At 41.1% G+C, this 16,006-nt stretch overlaps 1 protein-coding gene across 8 annotated transcripts in view; it reads left to right on the forward strand.

Annotated features, from left to right (window-relative positions):
- Positions 1 to 16,006, forward strand: part of LOC125450720 (SHC-transforming protein 3) — a 218,444-nt gene that overhangs the window by 155,131 nt on the left and 47,307 nt on the right. For all 8 annotated transcript variants that reach the window (XM_059644608.1, XM_059644607.1, XM_059644605.1 and 5 more), the window contains 2 exons: positions 2,403 to 2,499; positions 9,862 to 10,062. In XM_059644608.1, coding sequence (XP_059500591.1) covers positions 2,403 to 2,499; positions 9,862 to 10,062 — 298 coding nt within the window. The remainder of the gene's footprint in view (positions 1 to 2,402; positions 2,500 to 9,861; positions 10,063 to 16,006) is intronic.

Consider the following 16,006-nt stretch of genomic DNA (forward strand, 5'->3'; position numbering starts at 1 on the left):
TTCAGATTGAATAACATACAGACACTACAGCCTCAAAGAGGGGTATGTTGCCAAGAGACTTTGTTCTAAAAGGGAATTGTACTCCTTGGCCTAGGGTATTCCGATGTGGTCCATGGTCAGTACAGGAGAGTGTGATGTAAATGAAGCTGTGTGGGGATTAAAAAGCCAGATGTGGAAGACGTTCAAACTTTGCAGTTAACCAAAGGTCTTGTTGTTCTTGTAGCTTGCTTGGATGAGAATGAGGCTGCAAAGTGGATGACCATTATAAAATGGTGCAGAGAGCCATTTAAGTTGGACTTTATAATAGATGTGATAAACATAGTGGTAGCGGAAGATAGCATAGTTCAGGGATGGACACAATTTTCTACAGCTGAGAGCGTTAATTTAGAATACGGTTTTAACTGGGGCGGCATGGTGGCTCAGTGGTTAGCACTGCTGCCTTGCAGCGCTTGGAAACCAGGCTCGATTCCACCCTTGGGCAACCATCTGTGTCGAGTTTGCACATTCTCCCTGTGTCCACGTGGGTTTCCGCCGGGTGCTCCAGTTTCCTCACACAGTCCAAAGATGTGTAGACTAGATAGATTGGCTATGCTACATTGTCTGTAGTGATCAGGGATGTGTAGATTAGATGGTTTATAGGGGGATGGATCTGGGTGGAATTGTCTGAGAGTTAGTGTGGACTTGAGTCCAAAGTGGCTGTTTCCACACTGTAGGGAATCTATGAACTATGACCTATGCTCTGTCCTGTGCCAGGGTTTGGAACATCTTTGTGCAGTTAGAGAAGAACTTGCAGTGGAACAAGGAAGATTGAATTAGTGTGCTCTATGTGGGTATCTGTTAAGGGAGTATAAGCAGCTACGAGGGATATAGAGTCATACAATCCTACAGCCTGCATTTGGCCTACATCACTTTAAACCTTTCCTATTCATGTACTTATCTAATGTCTTTTAAATGTTGGAATTGCACCTGCATCTACTTCTTCTGGCAACTCATTCCGCATACAAACCACTCTGTGTGGAAAAAGTTACATCTCAGATCCCTTTTGAATCTTTCTCCTTTCACCTTAACATTATGCCCTTTGGTTTTGAACTCCCCTACCGTAGGGAAAAGACCTTTGCTATTCACCGTATCTATGCCCCTGATGATTTTATAAACATCTATAAGGCCACTACTTAATCTCCTACAATCCAGGGAAAAATGTCCCAGCCTGTCCATGTTCTCTTTATAAACTCAAAATCTCTAATTTCACTAACAATTCCTGTAAATCTTTTCTGCACCCTTTCCAATTTAAATAACATCTTTCCTGTAGCAGGGCAACCCGAACTGTACACTGTACTCCAAAAACAGCCTCACCAACATACAAGCTCAATATGATGTCCCAACTCCTATACTTAGAAGTCTCATCAATGAAGACAAGTCTAGTAAATGCCTTCTTCGCCACCCTAACTATGTCGCAGCTTGCAATGAACTATGTACCAGAACACTTAGGTCTCTGTTATCACTGTCCATTTCCTTACCGTTAACTGCGTAGTTCCTGCCCTTGTTCATCCTACCAAAATGCAACATCTTGCATTTATCCAAAATTAATTCCATCTGCTATTTATTGGCTTATTGGCGCAGATCAAGTTCCTGGCATGCTCTTAGATAATCTTCTTGACGGTCTGCTAAACTGCCAATTTTGGTGACATCCATAAACTTACTAATCATGCGTCCTGTATTCTCATCTAAATTATTTATCTAAATAGTGGACCCAGAACTGATCCCTGCAGAACACCACTGGTTATAGGCCTCCACCAGCACCCTCTGACATTTATTTAAAAACAGAACCAGAGAGACAATAAACTCTCCACATTACTACTCAGGTCACAGGTAAATTGGCATAGGGTGAATAAAGTCAGAGATTTTAATGCATAACTCAATGACTTTTGTAATAGAAAAGGATTTTGATTCATAGGGCGCTAGCACCAGTACAGGGGTAAGTTCCAGTGTACCACTGGGATGGCCTTCTTCTGGACAATGTTGAGCCTAGTATTCTGGTGGGTCACATAACAGGGCAGTACAGAAGGCTTTGAGCTAAATAGCGGGGATGAGGGATCGTGTGAGGAGTGATGTTTTCATTCAACAAGGAAGGACTAGGCAATACAGCAGTGCTGATAAATTAGCATAAAATACTGATACTACATTCACCCATAGCTACAAAATCCTTCTGTATTTTTATTAACATTGATTGAAAAATAAACAGATAAGTATAAACAACAAATGCATGAGACTCAAGTTGGGAAAAAAAAGAACAGATATCATTCCAAAGAAAGAAATGTTGGTATTCTTTTAATCTTTCTTACTCTGTGTTGTTTTAGGCATGGAACCCTTTAGTGTTGAACAATTTTACTTTGTTACTGTAGCCAGTGTTAGCCATAGGACAAGATCAAAGCTACTATCAAGGGCCGGACCTGGGCGAGAACCACAGTGAAGACTGGAGACGGGCGTTCTGCAAATATGGTAAATAAATAACCTTTTGGGAAATAGCTGTCACTGAAACAATAGGTAAATTCACATGAAAAACTGAGTAAAGTGAATGAGATTCTAGGTATCCTCCATGAATGTGGTCAATAGAGTGCGCTGTGTCAGAGTTTTACTCATTAAATAGACTGCTAATATATTACCACAGAAGAGTTCTAAATATTATTTGAAAAAGCACAACACAACCATGTAAGTTATGTCAAGAATGAATTGTGCATCACATGGAATGACATAACCGTTAGATACAGCATACTGCCTCTACTGAGCATTTTTTTCTACAGAAAAAGAAAATTGTTGAACACTTTTTTAAGCAAAATGATGATATTTCACACTTCAGTATTACTAATCCATGTCAAGACACACACAAAACCACAGTGGACAACATAACGGAGATCAATCAATCTACTGTGTCTGTGCTGGCTCTTTCCTATAATAATTCAAAACTAATTTCATGATCCATTGGCAGCAGTGTGCACCATCTACAAGTTGCGCTGTAACAACTCACCAGTATTCCAATATAAGGTGGTGTTTAAACTTTATTTTTAAAATTGTGTTTGCTGTTTGTACTTGGACTGTCAATTTGTCATCTGCTGAAAATTGACATGAGGAATCTTGTGGAAAAATTAAGTTGTGCCAATTTAATGGACTTCAGACAGTATATCAACATTGTGCTGCCTCTAATTGTACAGAATACTGCATGCAGTCAACACTTCCAGTACTGTTCATTGGTTGTAATAAATTGATACTAACTTGACACAGGCATTGTGAAGAAATTGGAACCTAGTCTTTCCAGCTGTCCAATTCAATCAACACAGTTGTGGAACCAACCATATCCGTTACTGGAGTCTTAGCTTTCATTGTGGTACCAATAGCGGAAACCCAATGTCTCACAGCTGTGGTGGAAGCTCAGATAGATGCCATCATCCTCTCTCTACCAGTGTTCAAACATTTGCCAAGAAATTGCAACACCGAGAGATGGATGCTAGTGTGCTGGTCAGTGACAGACAGAAGATATGGAGTGTGGGACTGTTGGTGAATGGGGGTTTAGAATATATTTTTGTTACAAGCTGGCTTGATCTCCCACAATCTTTTTAAAAAATAGAACGTATGAAACAACCAAGAGCAAGCAAATAAGTGCAAGGATTCCAGAGTTAAATTGAAACATCAAAAAAAAACTATCATACAAATTTGAACAAAACAAACACTTAAAAATTACTAGATAAGTTGACAGGTAAAGCAATGATTCTAAATCATATACAATGCAGATGGAATTTAGACTCTAACTTTCAAGATTAACATCATGTAAATATTAATTAAGAGGCAAATAATGGTCAAAACTCCATAAGCATCACTTTAAATGGACAATGTCATGAATGCAAAGTCCGCCAGGCATTAGCAATACTGTGACCAAATCTTATTAAATTTTATCACCTCTACAGGGGATTCCAACTCTTCACTTTTGCTGATGTGGCTTCAGAACTCCCTCAAATGTCTGTACAACTGAGACTTCCTGAGTGATTACTCATAGGCTAGTAGTTCCATACCTTCGCTTGAGATCAAGTTAGCCAGGATTTCTGAGACTGTGCCCAAAGATCTAATTATTGACACAGTATCAGAATTTATCAAATTTCATCCAGTTCCAGTTAACCAGTTTCATTAAGCTGCTGCTGTGTTCCTCTAAACTTCAATATTCTTAGTTGCACCATATAAACATTGTTTTTGTATTTCTTTATGCCACTTTCAGCTGAATAAACTATCAATAATTCCTGGGACTACTGTCTGAAACACCTAGAGTCTGCTATCAGCAGAGAACCTTCTTAAGCTCCACTGATCTCTGCGACAATTATTTTTAACTCCCCTCAGTTTACTGTAGCAAAGTTTTAAATAAAATTTTAAATCACGACTGTATCAAACTTCAATTAAAATGTTGTTCCTGTTAAGTTTAAGGGGCCAATTACATTGTTTTCTTGATTGGAAGATGGAGGAACTTTATTACTTATTAACCCTCAGAAAAATAGCAAAACACATTAAATATGCACTAAATAAGGTATAAAGTTTAACACGAGGACAGCGTCTCATACAAAAGAGATCAGAATAAGCATTTTACAGGAAGCTCCTATCCCTGAATTATTAAATTTTATCTGAGTAATGGCTGTTAAATAGGTGTCTTGTAAACTCAGCAGTGGGGATATTTGTAGATATCTTTGCATTTTCAATACATGGATATATCTCCAATTTACTCTATCATTAGGCAATGCTGTATAAGTAGCTGAGAGAAGCAGAGAGAGGGAGAGAGAAAGAACAAGCAATGCAGCTCTACTGTTATGGATCCATTTTCTTTGCACTGCCGCAAACGCTTTTACTTGAAATACAGTTCCTTCCTGCATTCATGTTTCTAACTTCACTTTTTCCTAGCTGAATAACTCGTAGGCAACTTTCAGCCCAATATGTGAAACTTACCAGCAGATACTGATCAAAGTTTCAAAGCCTTTTTATAATAACGTTAATTTTGGTTTAGGTCGATTTCTTGTTATTAGATGGTTTCATGAGCTTGGGTCAACCTCATCAAGAGACCACTGTGGCCATCTTGAATCAGTGTTTTTCCTTTTTAAGTATTTCCTTTTCACTGCTATTAAAATCTGATGATGAAAGTTGAAAATTGATAATCTCTTTTTACCACTTAAGACCTAAAAAACCTGCCCTACATGCTTTTAAGCTAACTTCAATCTCTTTCCCTCTCAACTGCCATTACTACAAGATTTACAGGCCCTACGACACCACTAGGTAAGCCATCTGTTCTATTTCCAATTCTTCTATTCTGATTCTATTAAATAGACATGGGTAACTTTCTTTCCTGTCCCTGTTTTAAGTTTGTTCAGTAATTAAAGCCCAGAATGTTAATTGCCTTAGCTTTCTAGCCATTAAACTCTTAAAGCAATATAACCCCAACCTTTTGGTGCATCTGTCTTAAAGATGATTTAATTGCATTCATCCCATTTTCTGCTTTAAACTTAAATTCCTCAAATTTAACAAAAATACTAAAACACAAGAACCATGAACTAGATTTTCACAACCATGGCCACACCTTCTGTTTTTGTTACACAGGAGGGTTGATATGTGGTGTATGCAAAGCGTTTTGTATGCTCTAATGGCACCTTGCTGCATGGGAAAGCATGTAATTCTTGCAAAAGCTCACAGTCACTCCATTTTCCTCTCACTGGTTGGAGGCAATGAAATGAAGTTCTCTCTTTTATTAAAGTGCCTCAGTGCCTTGCATAGCAACACACTGCAGACTTTGATGTCCTGCTAATATCTCCACCAGCAGTCCAAAAAGAGCCAGATTCATAAAGGTTTATAGCCACTCTCACATTCACAACAATTTTCACTGCATTCTTTACCATTCATGAGGTTACATTTGCAACTATGACGTAGTGAAGTGCTCAAACATCATCTCGTACTTTTATTGTCACTGACAATCAAGTACATGAATTGCTTCCCTCAGTGTTTTGCCCCGGATATGGCTTCTTTTCCCTCCTCCCTCTTCCAGCACTTTATTTTGTTCTTCCTCTGCTCATCCTACCAAACATGTTTAATCTTAAGAGAATTGCATACTAGGCTGTCAATGTATGGAAACAACTATTTTCTGAACAGACCTTTAAGTCACCAAAAATAGATTTCCATATTAGCTACATTACTTCTTGCATATTACTGAAACTGTAGAATCGTGGCAACAGCCAGAAGAAATAACCCAGCAACTGACTTGTAGTTGGCTGATCATTTCTTCAAATACAACAGGTTGAGGGTTTGTCATGCCAATAAACGTGTTCAACTGTGGGAAATTGGGAGGGAGTAGGCTGAAATATGCAGCTTCAAAATTACAATGTTGGTACCAAATAACTAGTACTTGCTGATTGTCCTCATGATGTGTCTGCTCTGCATTCTTCTGACAGATGTGTGTGCTTTTTGATCCTTTTACCAATACACAGTCCATTCTTCTTCTGACAGAATGTGTATGCATGTCACAGACATCATTTTGGAAGGACTTCTCAGCCCTCAGAACATAGGGAATGTTGTGCTGAGTGTTGTCCGCTAAACCTTTGGTTCTGTCCATAATTGGGAAAACCATCCTAAATATGACCTGACCATATAAAGCCTTATCATATATTTTGCAGATTTATATTATCAGCATATATGCAATGTATTGTACTTAGGATTACAGAAGATTTTCAAACATGGAAAAATACTACATAATTGATGTGTCAGGCCATGAACGTCCCCTTGTAGATTACGAAACAACCCATCCAGTCATTACTTGATAATAAAATGTGAGGCTGGATGAACACAGCAGGCCAAGCAGCATCTCAGGAGCACAAAAGCTGACGTTTCAGGCCTAGACCCTTCATCAGAGAGGGGGATGGGGGGAGGGAACTGGAATAAATAGGGAGAGAGGGGGAGGCGGACCGAAGATGGAGAGTAAAGAAGATAGGTGGAGAAGGTGTGGGTGGGGAGGTAGGGAGGGGATAGGTCAGTCCAGGGAAGACGGACAGGTCAAGGAGGTGGGATGAGGTTAGTAGGTAGCTGGGGGTGCGGCTTGGGGTGGGAGGAAGGGATGGGTGAGAGGAAGAACCGGTTAGGGAGGCAGAGACAGGTTGGACTGGTTTTGGGATGCAGTGGGTGGGGGGGAAGAGCTGGGCTGGTTGTGTGGTGCAGTGGGGGGAGGGGATGAACTGGGCTGGTTTAGGGATGCAGTTGGGGAAGGGGAGATTTTGAAACTGGTGAAGTCCACATTGATACCATATGGCTGCAGGGTTCCCAGGCGGAATATGAGTTGCTGTTCCTGCAACCTTCGGGTGGCATCATTGTGGCAGTGCAGGAGGCCCATGATGGACATGTCATCAAGAGAATGGGAGGGGGAGTGGAAATGGTTTGCGACTGGGAGGTGCAGTTGTTTGTTGCGAACTGAGCGGAGGTGTTCTGCAAAGCGGTCCCCAAGCCTCCGCTTGGTTTCCCCAATGTAGAGAAAGCCGCACCGGGTACAGTGGATGCAGTATACCACATTGGCAGATGTGCAGGTGAACCTCTGCTTAATGTGGAATGTCATCTTGGGGCCTGGGATGGGGGTGAGGGAGGAGGTGTGGGGACAAGTGTAGCATTTCCTGCGGTTGCAGGGGAAGGTGCCGGGTGTGGTGGGGTTGGAGGGCAGTGTGGAGCGAACAAGGGAGTCACGGAGAGAGTGGTCTCTCCGGAAAGCAGACAGGGGTGGGGATGGAAAAATGTCTTGGGTGGTGGGGTCGGATTGTAAATGGCGGAAGTGTCGGAGGATAATGCGTTGTATCCGGAGGTTGGTAGGGTGGTGTGTGAGAACGAGGGGGATCCTCTTGGGGCGGTTGTGGCGGGGGCGGGGTGTGAGGGATGTGTCGCGGGAAATGCGGGAGACGCGGTCAAGGGCGTTCTCAATCACCGTGGGGGGGAAGTTGCGGTCCTTAAAGAACTTGGACATCTGGGATGTGCGGGAGTGGAATGTCTTATCGTGGGAGCAGATGCGGCGGAGGCGGAGGAATTGGGAATAGGGGATGGAATTTTTGCAGGAGGGTGGGTGGGAGGAGGTGTATTCTAGGTAGCTGTGGGAGTCGGTGGGCTTGAAATGGACATCAGTTACAAGCTGGTTGCCTGAGATGGAGACTGAGAGGTCCAGGAAGGTGAGGGATGTGCTGGAGATGGCCCAGGTGAACTGAAGGTTGGGGTGGAAGGTGTTGGTGAAGTGGATGAACTGTTCGAGCTCCTCTGGGGAGCAAGAGGCGGCGCCGATACAGTCATCAATGTACCGGAGGAAGAGGTGGGGTTTGGGGCCTGTGTAGGTGCGGAAGATGGACTGTTCCACGTAACCTACAAAGAGGCAGGCATAGCTGGGGCCCATGTGGGTGCCCATGGCCACCCCCTTAGTCTGTAGGAAGTGGGAGGAGTCAAAAGAGAAGTTGTTGAGTGTGAGGACGAGTTCCGCTAGGCGGATGAGAGTGTCGGTGGAGGGGGCCTGGTCGGGCCTGCGGGACAGGAAGAAGCGGAGGGCCTTGAGGCCATCTCCATGCGGAATGCAGGTGTACAGGGACTGGACGTCCATGGTGAATATGAGGTGTTGGGGGCCAGGGAATTGGAAGTCCTGGAGGAGGTGGAGGGCGTGGGTGGTGTCACGGACATAGGTGGGGAGTTCCTGGACCAAAGGGGAGAAAATGGAGTCATTACTTGTATGTCGCTAATGACTGTCATAATCTAGGAGTGACATTTAAAAATATATTTTTAGATAATGAGTAAACACATTCTACTATGAAATGATCTGAACTTCATCTTTTTTACATTCTCCATAGCTCCTTGAGATTTAGCAAAAACAATAGAAACTGAGCAATAGACCAGTCCCTCCTTTCTTTGCATAGATACCTGAAACAATGGAACAATGAATTGATTGTGTTCAGAAGAACAGTCACTGGGCTCAAAACTTTGAGTCTCCTTTCTCTCCACAGATGCTGCCAGGTCTGCTGAGTTTCATTAGCTTTTTCTGATTTTATTTGTGATGATCTGATACTAGTTCATAACAATGATGGAATACGAAAGCTTACAAAATGAAAAGACCGTCACATCTCAAAAGTGATAAAAGCAAAAGAGATAGAAATTCCACAAAGCCTTTAGAGAAGGAGTGAGTATGTCAGTTTAGGATTTCTAGCTACCATTCTGCTCTACCTTCGACCCTGATGGAGTCAGAGATCATGCCATTGGAATATTCCAAGTGAGCACCTACACCTAGAGCACTTTGACAGAGGCAAAGAAGGGTTGGGAAGCAGAGCAACCACGTATCATTTCAAGGGTAGGACATGTGAGGCCAGAATTATTGTTCATAATGTGATTTCCTACACATTAGGGAGACAAAGCATGGAATCAGGCTGAAGAAAATTGTCTGCATAATCTTTACATTCCCCTTGAGGAAAAGATGGATAAATTTATTACAGATTTCTTGACTCTGCTAAGATCAATATTCTTTATTTTTCTTTATCAATAGACTCACAGTGGAACTTACATCTGTTCTTTGCAGACAGGTCAGTAATGAGTCAGGCTGGCTGAAATTCCTAATGTAATCCGAGATTCTTTACAAACACTGTCAAGGTTTCTCTATATTATTGTGAGGATTAGACCAGGAAGTTCATTCTTCACTGATTTTTTTATGGGCTGTAAATCCAATGGATCCAGCTTCTTGTCCACAATTATCCACAATCCCAGATCCTCCTATCTACTCCTTTGTTTAGAAGTAATTACTTAAACTTCCCTTATGTATTCCTTATTTGAAATCTGCAGGATCCTCTACTGATTTATGCGTTCGATCGGAGGTGAGACCTTCATTATCCATAGATGGAGAAGTACCAACATATGTCAACACTCAACATCTAGATCTCCAGGCTGTAGCGACATTGCAAGTACATCCCAGCACTAACACAGGAACCAATGAATTGACAAATAATAATGAAAACCTATCAAAAAAAGATGTCTTTGATATGAGTAAGTTTAGATCTTACTTTCATTTTTAAAAGTTTCAATTATGTCAGAAGCATTTGACATTCAATTATAGAAAGCCATTTTAATCAATCTGTTAAGATATAATATGACATATCTCTGAAGCAGGTGGAACTTGAACCAAGGTCTTTTGGCTCAACGGTGTTTGGGTGGGTGGTACCAATGTACCACAGACCCTTCAGCGATCAATTACACATTGGTGATTATAAACAAAAAAAAAGTCTTATGCTCTGTCGTTTATTTGTGATAGTCAACTGTGGATGGCTACTGGATAAACTGTTTGATTCTGCCATGCCACCACCTCAATGTAAATTTTAGCTCAAATTTTGCCATATTATGCAGTCGTGTTAGTTAGACTTTTTTCTTACTGTTTAAAATGTTATAGTTTTGCCTGCAATGTTACTGCAAGTGCAAGCTAACAATAATATAATGCATATAACAAGAAATCTGTCATCTTACTGAACAATGAGGAAAACAGTATATCTCTTAACCAACTGGATTATGTTACAAGTACACTTTATATTGCTTAGAAGACTACATTTTGTGAATAGTGGAAAATAGGCTTTTTCAATTTTGTGGAAGTACCTGGAGTAGTTTCTTTAAAAGACATTTTGGCAGTTCATTATGGAAATTGGAGATTTTGTTTTAACAAAGCTTCCTATCAATCACATGACAGATGATAACTGCTTGCTTTTCTTTATATCTCTATTGTGGCTGTTTGGAACAGTGACTTCTTTGGCGATGGCTCTTGTTTAATCTGTTCAGTTGGAGGGGAGACTTCCAAGAACAAGATGAATTGGAGGAAAACTTGTTAAGATCAAGCTTCCCAGCTGATCGCTCTAATTTCTAAAATTAAAACCCTTTTTGTTGAGTTCAAGGCAAAATCTATTTGTTCTGTTGAAAGAGCACACAAGATTTTATTTCCTGAGCAAATAAAACCACGTGACTGGCGAAATTTTTTCCGAAATTGCACGCACTTTTACATTACTGACTGTGAATGTTAACAAAATAATTCTGATTATTAAAATACCTGATTGTTACATTTTGTTGTTTAAAGCTTGGTATTTAATTGTTATGCTTAGTAACTGGAAGAAGTATTTATTTTATGTGGTAATGCATGAAGTAGTTGGACTCGAGAGACAGTGCACTGCTCCAGCTTCAGACATAACAATTTGAGGATTGTGAAATAAACAGTCAAAGGATTGGCAAGATAAGTGGATTAAAGTAGACAATTTCAAATGAAGAAAGAAAATAATCAAAGAGAACTTGTATAAGATGAGAGAACAAAAAGATACAGAAATGAAATCTTTTTTAAAATTAAGGTAATATTTCGCACTTTTTACATCTTTGAAAACAGTTGACGATCTGAAGGAATGAATTATCACATTTATAACTGTACACTTTTTGAGAAAGGAAGTTTGACTGGCATTCATTAACAATTATTATATTAGTAACAGGGTACTTATGCCATTAATTACTAGAATTAACAGGTTAAAGAACAAGAACAGCAATTCATGCAGATGTCAAGGAGGTAAGTTGTTAGTTTTAATCTGTGATAGATACATTTTTGTTAAATATTAGTTAAGTATCAGTAAGTATTTTGTTAGGTATTAAAAGATATGGGCCAAAGGCAAGTATGTGAGTTTGACCACAGATCTCATTCAATAGCAGACTAAGTTCAAGGGCTTACTCCTATTCTTAAGTTTCAACATAAAGCACAAGCTAAGCTAGCAGATCTTGTGATTGTGATGCTCTGCAATTCATGGGGTCTATCATAGGAGCTATCATGGTTTTGATGAGTCACAGGTTGATTGGACAATCAGAAGGTTATTTGTATTAAGGGAGCAACTATATATGTAAATCATGTATCAGATTAACTATGTTCATCTTGAGTTTCTGCCTGAAGGTAGATCTGACCCACAGTGGTGCAATCTGCACCACAGGTGGAGCAAGAAGACAGTTGACAATTCCACATCAGCCAAAAATGGAATTGAACACAAACCAATCAATTACATATTGGCAATGCATCTTCTGTAGGTGCAATACGGTGGTTTATCCTCCACCTCTAATCACTAAGTAGGCCTAAGACAAAGCAAGACCAAACTACTTTGGTGACAGCAAACTACTTCAAACAAACATTACCCAGTATTATATACTGGTGGAGGTGGAAAATACCACCAAGTACCAGGAGTAGTTACAGGGACAATACCGCATATTTATAGTGGTCTTAATCTGACACCCCTGGAAAAAAAATCCGCAAGTCTCCTAAAAAATGAAACATTCAAGAAAGTGAGTTTACACTGTACTAGCATGACTGTCTTAAGAAGACACAAACAGTCAATCAACAACTGAAACATGATTACTGACATGGAAACTGCAGTAGCCATAGAAGTGGTAAAATGGCAAGCTTATTACTCCAAAGGTAAAACCTTATTCAGAGTTGATAACAGTGTGGTCTAGTTTAAAATGACAAAAAACCAGCTACACTTACAAGATACCTCAGTTAAGTAGAAACTGAGGGCTTCAGAAAGTAAAGTTTGTGATTGCTAAGTGAAAAGGGAATAACTTTGAGAAGTAGCACTACAATTAAACGTTGGAGGCAAAGGAGTATAGAAGAGATTCTTCACTTTCACAACAAGCATTGCTGTCACTTACATTAAGCTGCACAATGCACAGGTACAAGAAACAGTGAATAAGGCAGGAATGAAATTTAAATGAGGACCGTAGAATTGGGAAGGACTCAAGATTTGTTTAAGTTGAAAATGAGCAAATCTTAAGAAATCTGTTCAAAAAATCTGACAGAAAAAGAATATTCAGAAAAAATTAAGGACCTAAAAGGGCTGAGGCTCAGTAATTAAGACGTGGTTCTGGCAGGAAGATTTAGGAAGGCTACATCCAGGGAATAGTATGAACTGCATATGCTGGAGTAAAAGATAGCACAGTGTTGAGCTGGAGGATCACAGCAAGCGATGCAGCATCAGAGGAGCTGGTAATGTCCATCCTGGGCCTCAACCAGTGTCAAAATTATGCCACCTGCAAACTGGAGGAGCAGCACCTCATATGCTGCCTGGGGAGCCTTCAGCCCAATGGCCTAAATGTGGATTTTACCAGTTTCAAAATCTCCCCAAGCTCCGGCCTCATCCCATGATCAACTCTCCCTCTCATCCCTGCCTCCCTGACCTGATATAACCTATCAGTCTCTGCTCCCACCTTTCCGCTCATCCCAGCCCACTGATCAATCCCCACCACTCCTACCTGTACTCACTGTTCCACCTACCTTCGCTAGCCCCACCCCTCCTCTAGTTATTTCTGAGCTCCCTTCCCCCTCCCCATTTCTGTAGAAGGGTCCTGACCCGAAACATCAACTTTCCTGCTCCTCTGATGCTGCCTGGCCTGCTGTGCTCCTCTAGCTCCACACTGTGTTACCTCTACATCTGAAGAATTTTAAAAAAATGTAAAACAAATGTAAAACACACACTGTGTGTTTTAGACCACAAGAGGCAGGATATTGCCCATTTTGTATGGCAAGAAGTGGGAAGACACAATCTTGGCTGACAAAAAAAAAGTGGGTAGCCACTATTTTAACCATTGTGAGAAGTGGGAACACTCTAGAAAAGGTGGGAAAACCCAATAAACAGTAAATACAGTATTACAAAGAAACAGATTTAAAACTTTTGAAGGCAGAAAGATACTTCAGAACAGTTACTACAGACTAATGCTTAACTGGGGAAATCTGTAGTACAGTTTTCAAGCCCCAGAACTATTCAAAGTCATCCAGCAAGGCCATCTGTAGTCTCCCATACTGAAACTCAATGACTTTCCAGTGGCTATATTGCAGCCATTGGGGTGGATATGTGGGAGCACCAGAACAATCAAAGGCACCTGCAGGACAGGTCCAAAGATGTACAAGGGTGAGTAGACATTTTTCCTTATATAATTGATTTGTTGTTTAACTGTAATGTTATGGCAAAGGCAATTGTTGCTGGTGTTTGTTGCAGAATCTTGACTAAGACGATGGTGTAATAGAACACCGAATGAACAGCTAGGTAGAAGGTAACAAGCAATGTTGTTCTTTAATATCATCCAAGGAAACTAGACATTTTTCATCAATAAGTCAAGATAAAAGCATTGTGGATGCCTCCTTCTTGCTATGTCCTCCTCCGCCTCTGAAGAACTGCTCCCCCGATCATGGCTGGTTCACCCTTGCAATTTCTGCTGGGATGCCAGAGAAGCAAATTGGAGAAAGGGATAGCAAATAGAAGAGAGGGGCTGCAAAGTGTAAAGAAAACAGCTTCAAACTTTTTATATAGAAATGATCAGCTAACTATGAACCAAGAAAATTTGAAGGTACTGGAATGAGAAATGTAAGTTCTCTAGCTTCCAGCTATAGATGTTTAAGAGCTATTACAAGGGAAAAATCCATGAGAATGCTATTATCATGAACATTGTGTCGATTGGCCAGTTTGATGCTGAAACCTTGGGTCATAGTATCTCCCCACTGCACGTACAATTGTGCTATAGTGGTCGCAGTCACCTCCTACAACTCCGTCTTTTGTCTGGTACCTTTTCATTAAAGCTTACTTGTCCATCTTCATCATAGAATCCCTACAGTGTGGAAACAGGCCCTTTGGCCCAACACCCACACTGACCCATCTCCCTATAACCCACCTAATCTGCACATCCCTGAATACTACGGGCAGCTTAGCATGGCCAATCCACCTAACCTGCATATCTTTGGACTGTGGGAGGAAACCGGAACACCCAGACAAAACCCATACAGACGCAGGGAGAATGTGCAAACTCCACACAGAGAGTCGCCAGGTGGTGGAATCGAACCCAGGTCTTGGTGCTTTGGGGCAGCAGTGTTAACCACTGAGTCACCGTACTGACCTATCTGCTCCTCCCACCTCACTGACCAATCCCCACCACTGCCTACCTGCACTCACCTATCACCATGCCACCTTACCTTCCCCAGCCCCACCCCCCCCTCTCTATTTAACTCCTTTCCCCCTCCCTCATTTCTGAAGAAGGGTCCTGACCTGAAACGTCAACATTCCTGCTTCTCTGCTGGCTGGCTGCCTGGGTGGCTGCGTTCCTCCAGCTCCACACAGTGTTATCTCTGACCCCAGCATCGGCAGTTCTTACTATATCGCTTAGGGAAAACAATACCTGCTTCTCACCAGCCAAGGCCCAACAACTCTTTTAAATTATTTACTTGACTATCCTTCCATTTGACCTGCTGTATTCGCTGCTGTGTGATTTTTTTTGTCCATGTTGAGGAGACAAAACATAGACTGACTGCTTAATGAAACACCTCTGTTCAATTTGTAAGCGTGACCCTGAGCTTCTTATCACTCATCATTTCAGTTCACAATCCTGCTTCTGCCCTGACCTTTGTCTTTGATCTGACACTACCTTCCAATGAAATCTGATGCAAGCCTTGAAGAACAGGCCCTTGGCTTTTGACTTGGTCCCACAGGATTTTCTGTACCCGACACCGAGTTTAATAATTTTAGATCATAGCCTCTGACTCCATTTTGTTTCATGTATGTTTTTCCGCTTGTTCAGTGATTTTCTCTCTATTTATTCCTTGACTTTGCATTTGGAGGACTGCTGTCTGATTATTTACATTTCATCTGTTCACAACTTTTGTCTCTTTATCCATTACCATGGCCTTTGTACCACGAAATTTCATTTAATTGCTCCTGCCCTCCTTCCATTATACAGAGCATCCTTTTTGTTCTTCTCCTCCCACAACCTGTCAATTCTGATGGAAAGTTATAGACCTGAAATGTTAACTGTACTTCTCCTTACAAATAATACCTAACATGCATTTTGTTCTTGTTCCAAGTAGAGTAGTTTGTCTGAATGACCTGCTTCAATGCCGTAATTCTCCTCCTCCTCTTGGAGTAATTGCAGACTTCCCATT

Source organism: Stegostoma tigrinum, chromosome 3 (assembly GCF_030684315.1).
Source record: "Stegostoma tigrinum isolate sSteTig4 chromosome 3, sSteTig4.hap1, whole genome shotgun sequence".
Lineage (NCBI taxonomy): Eukaryota > Metazoa > Chordata > Chondrichthyes > Orectolobiformes > Stegostomatidae > Stegostoma > Stegostoma tigrinum.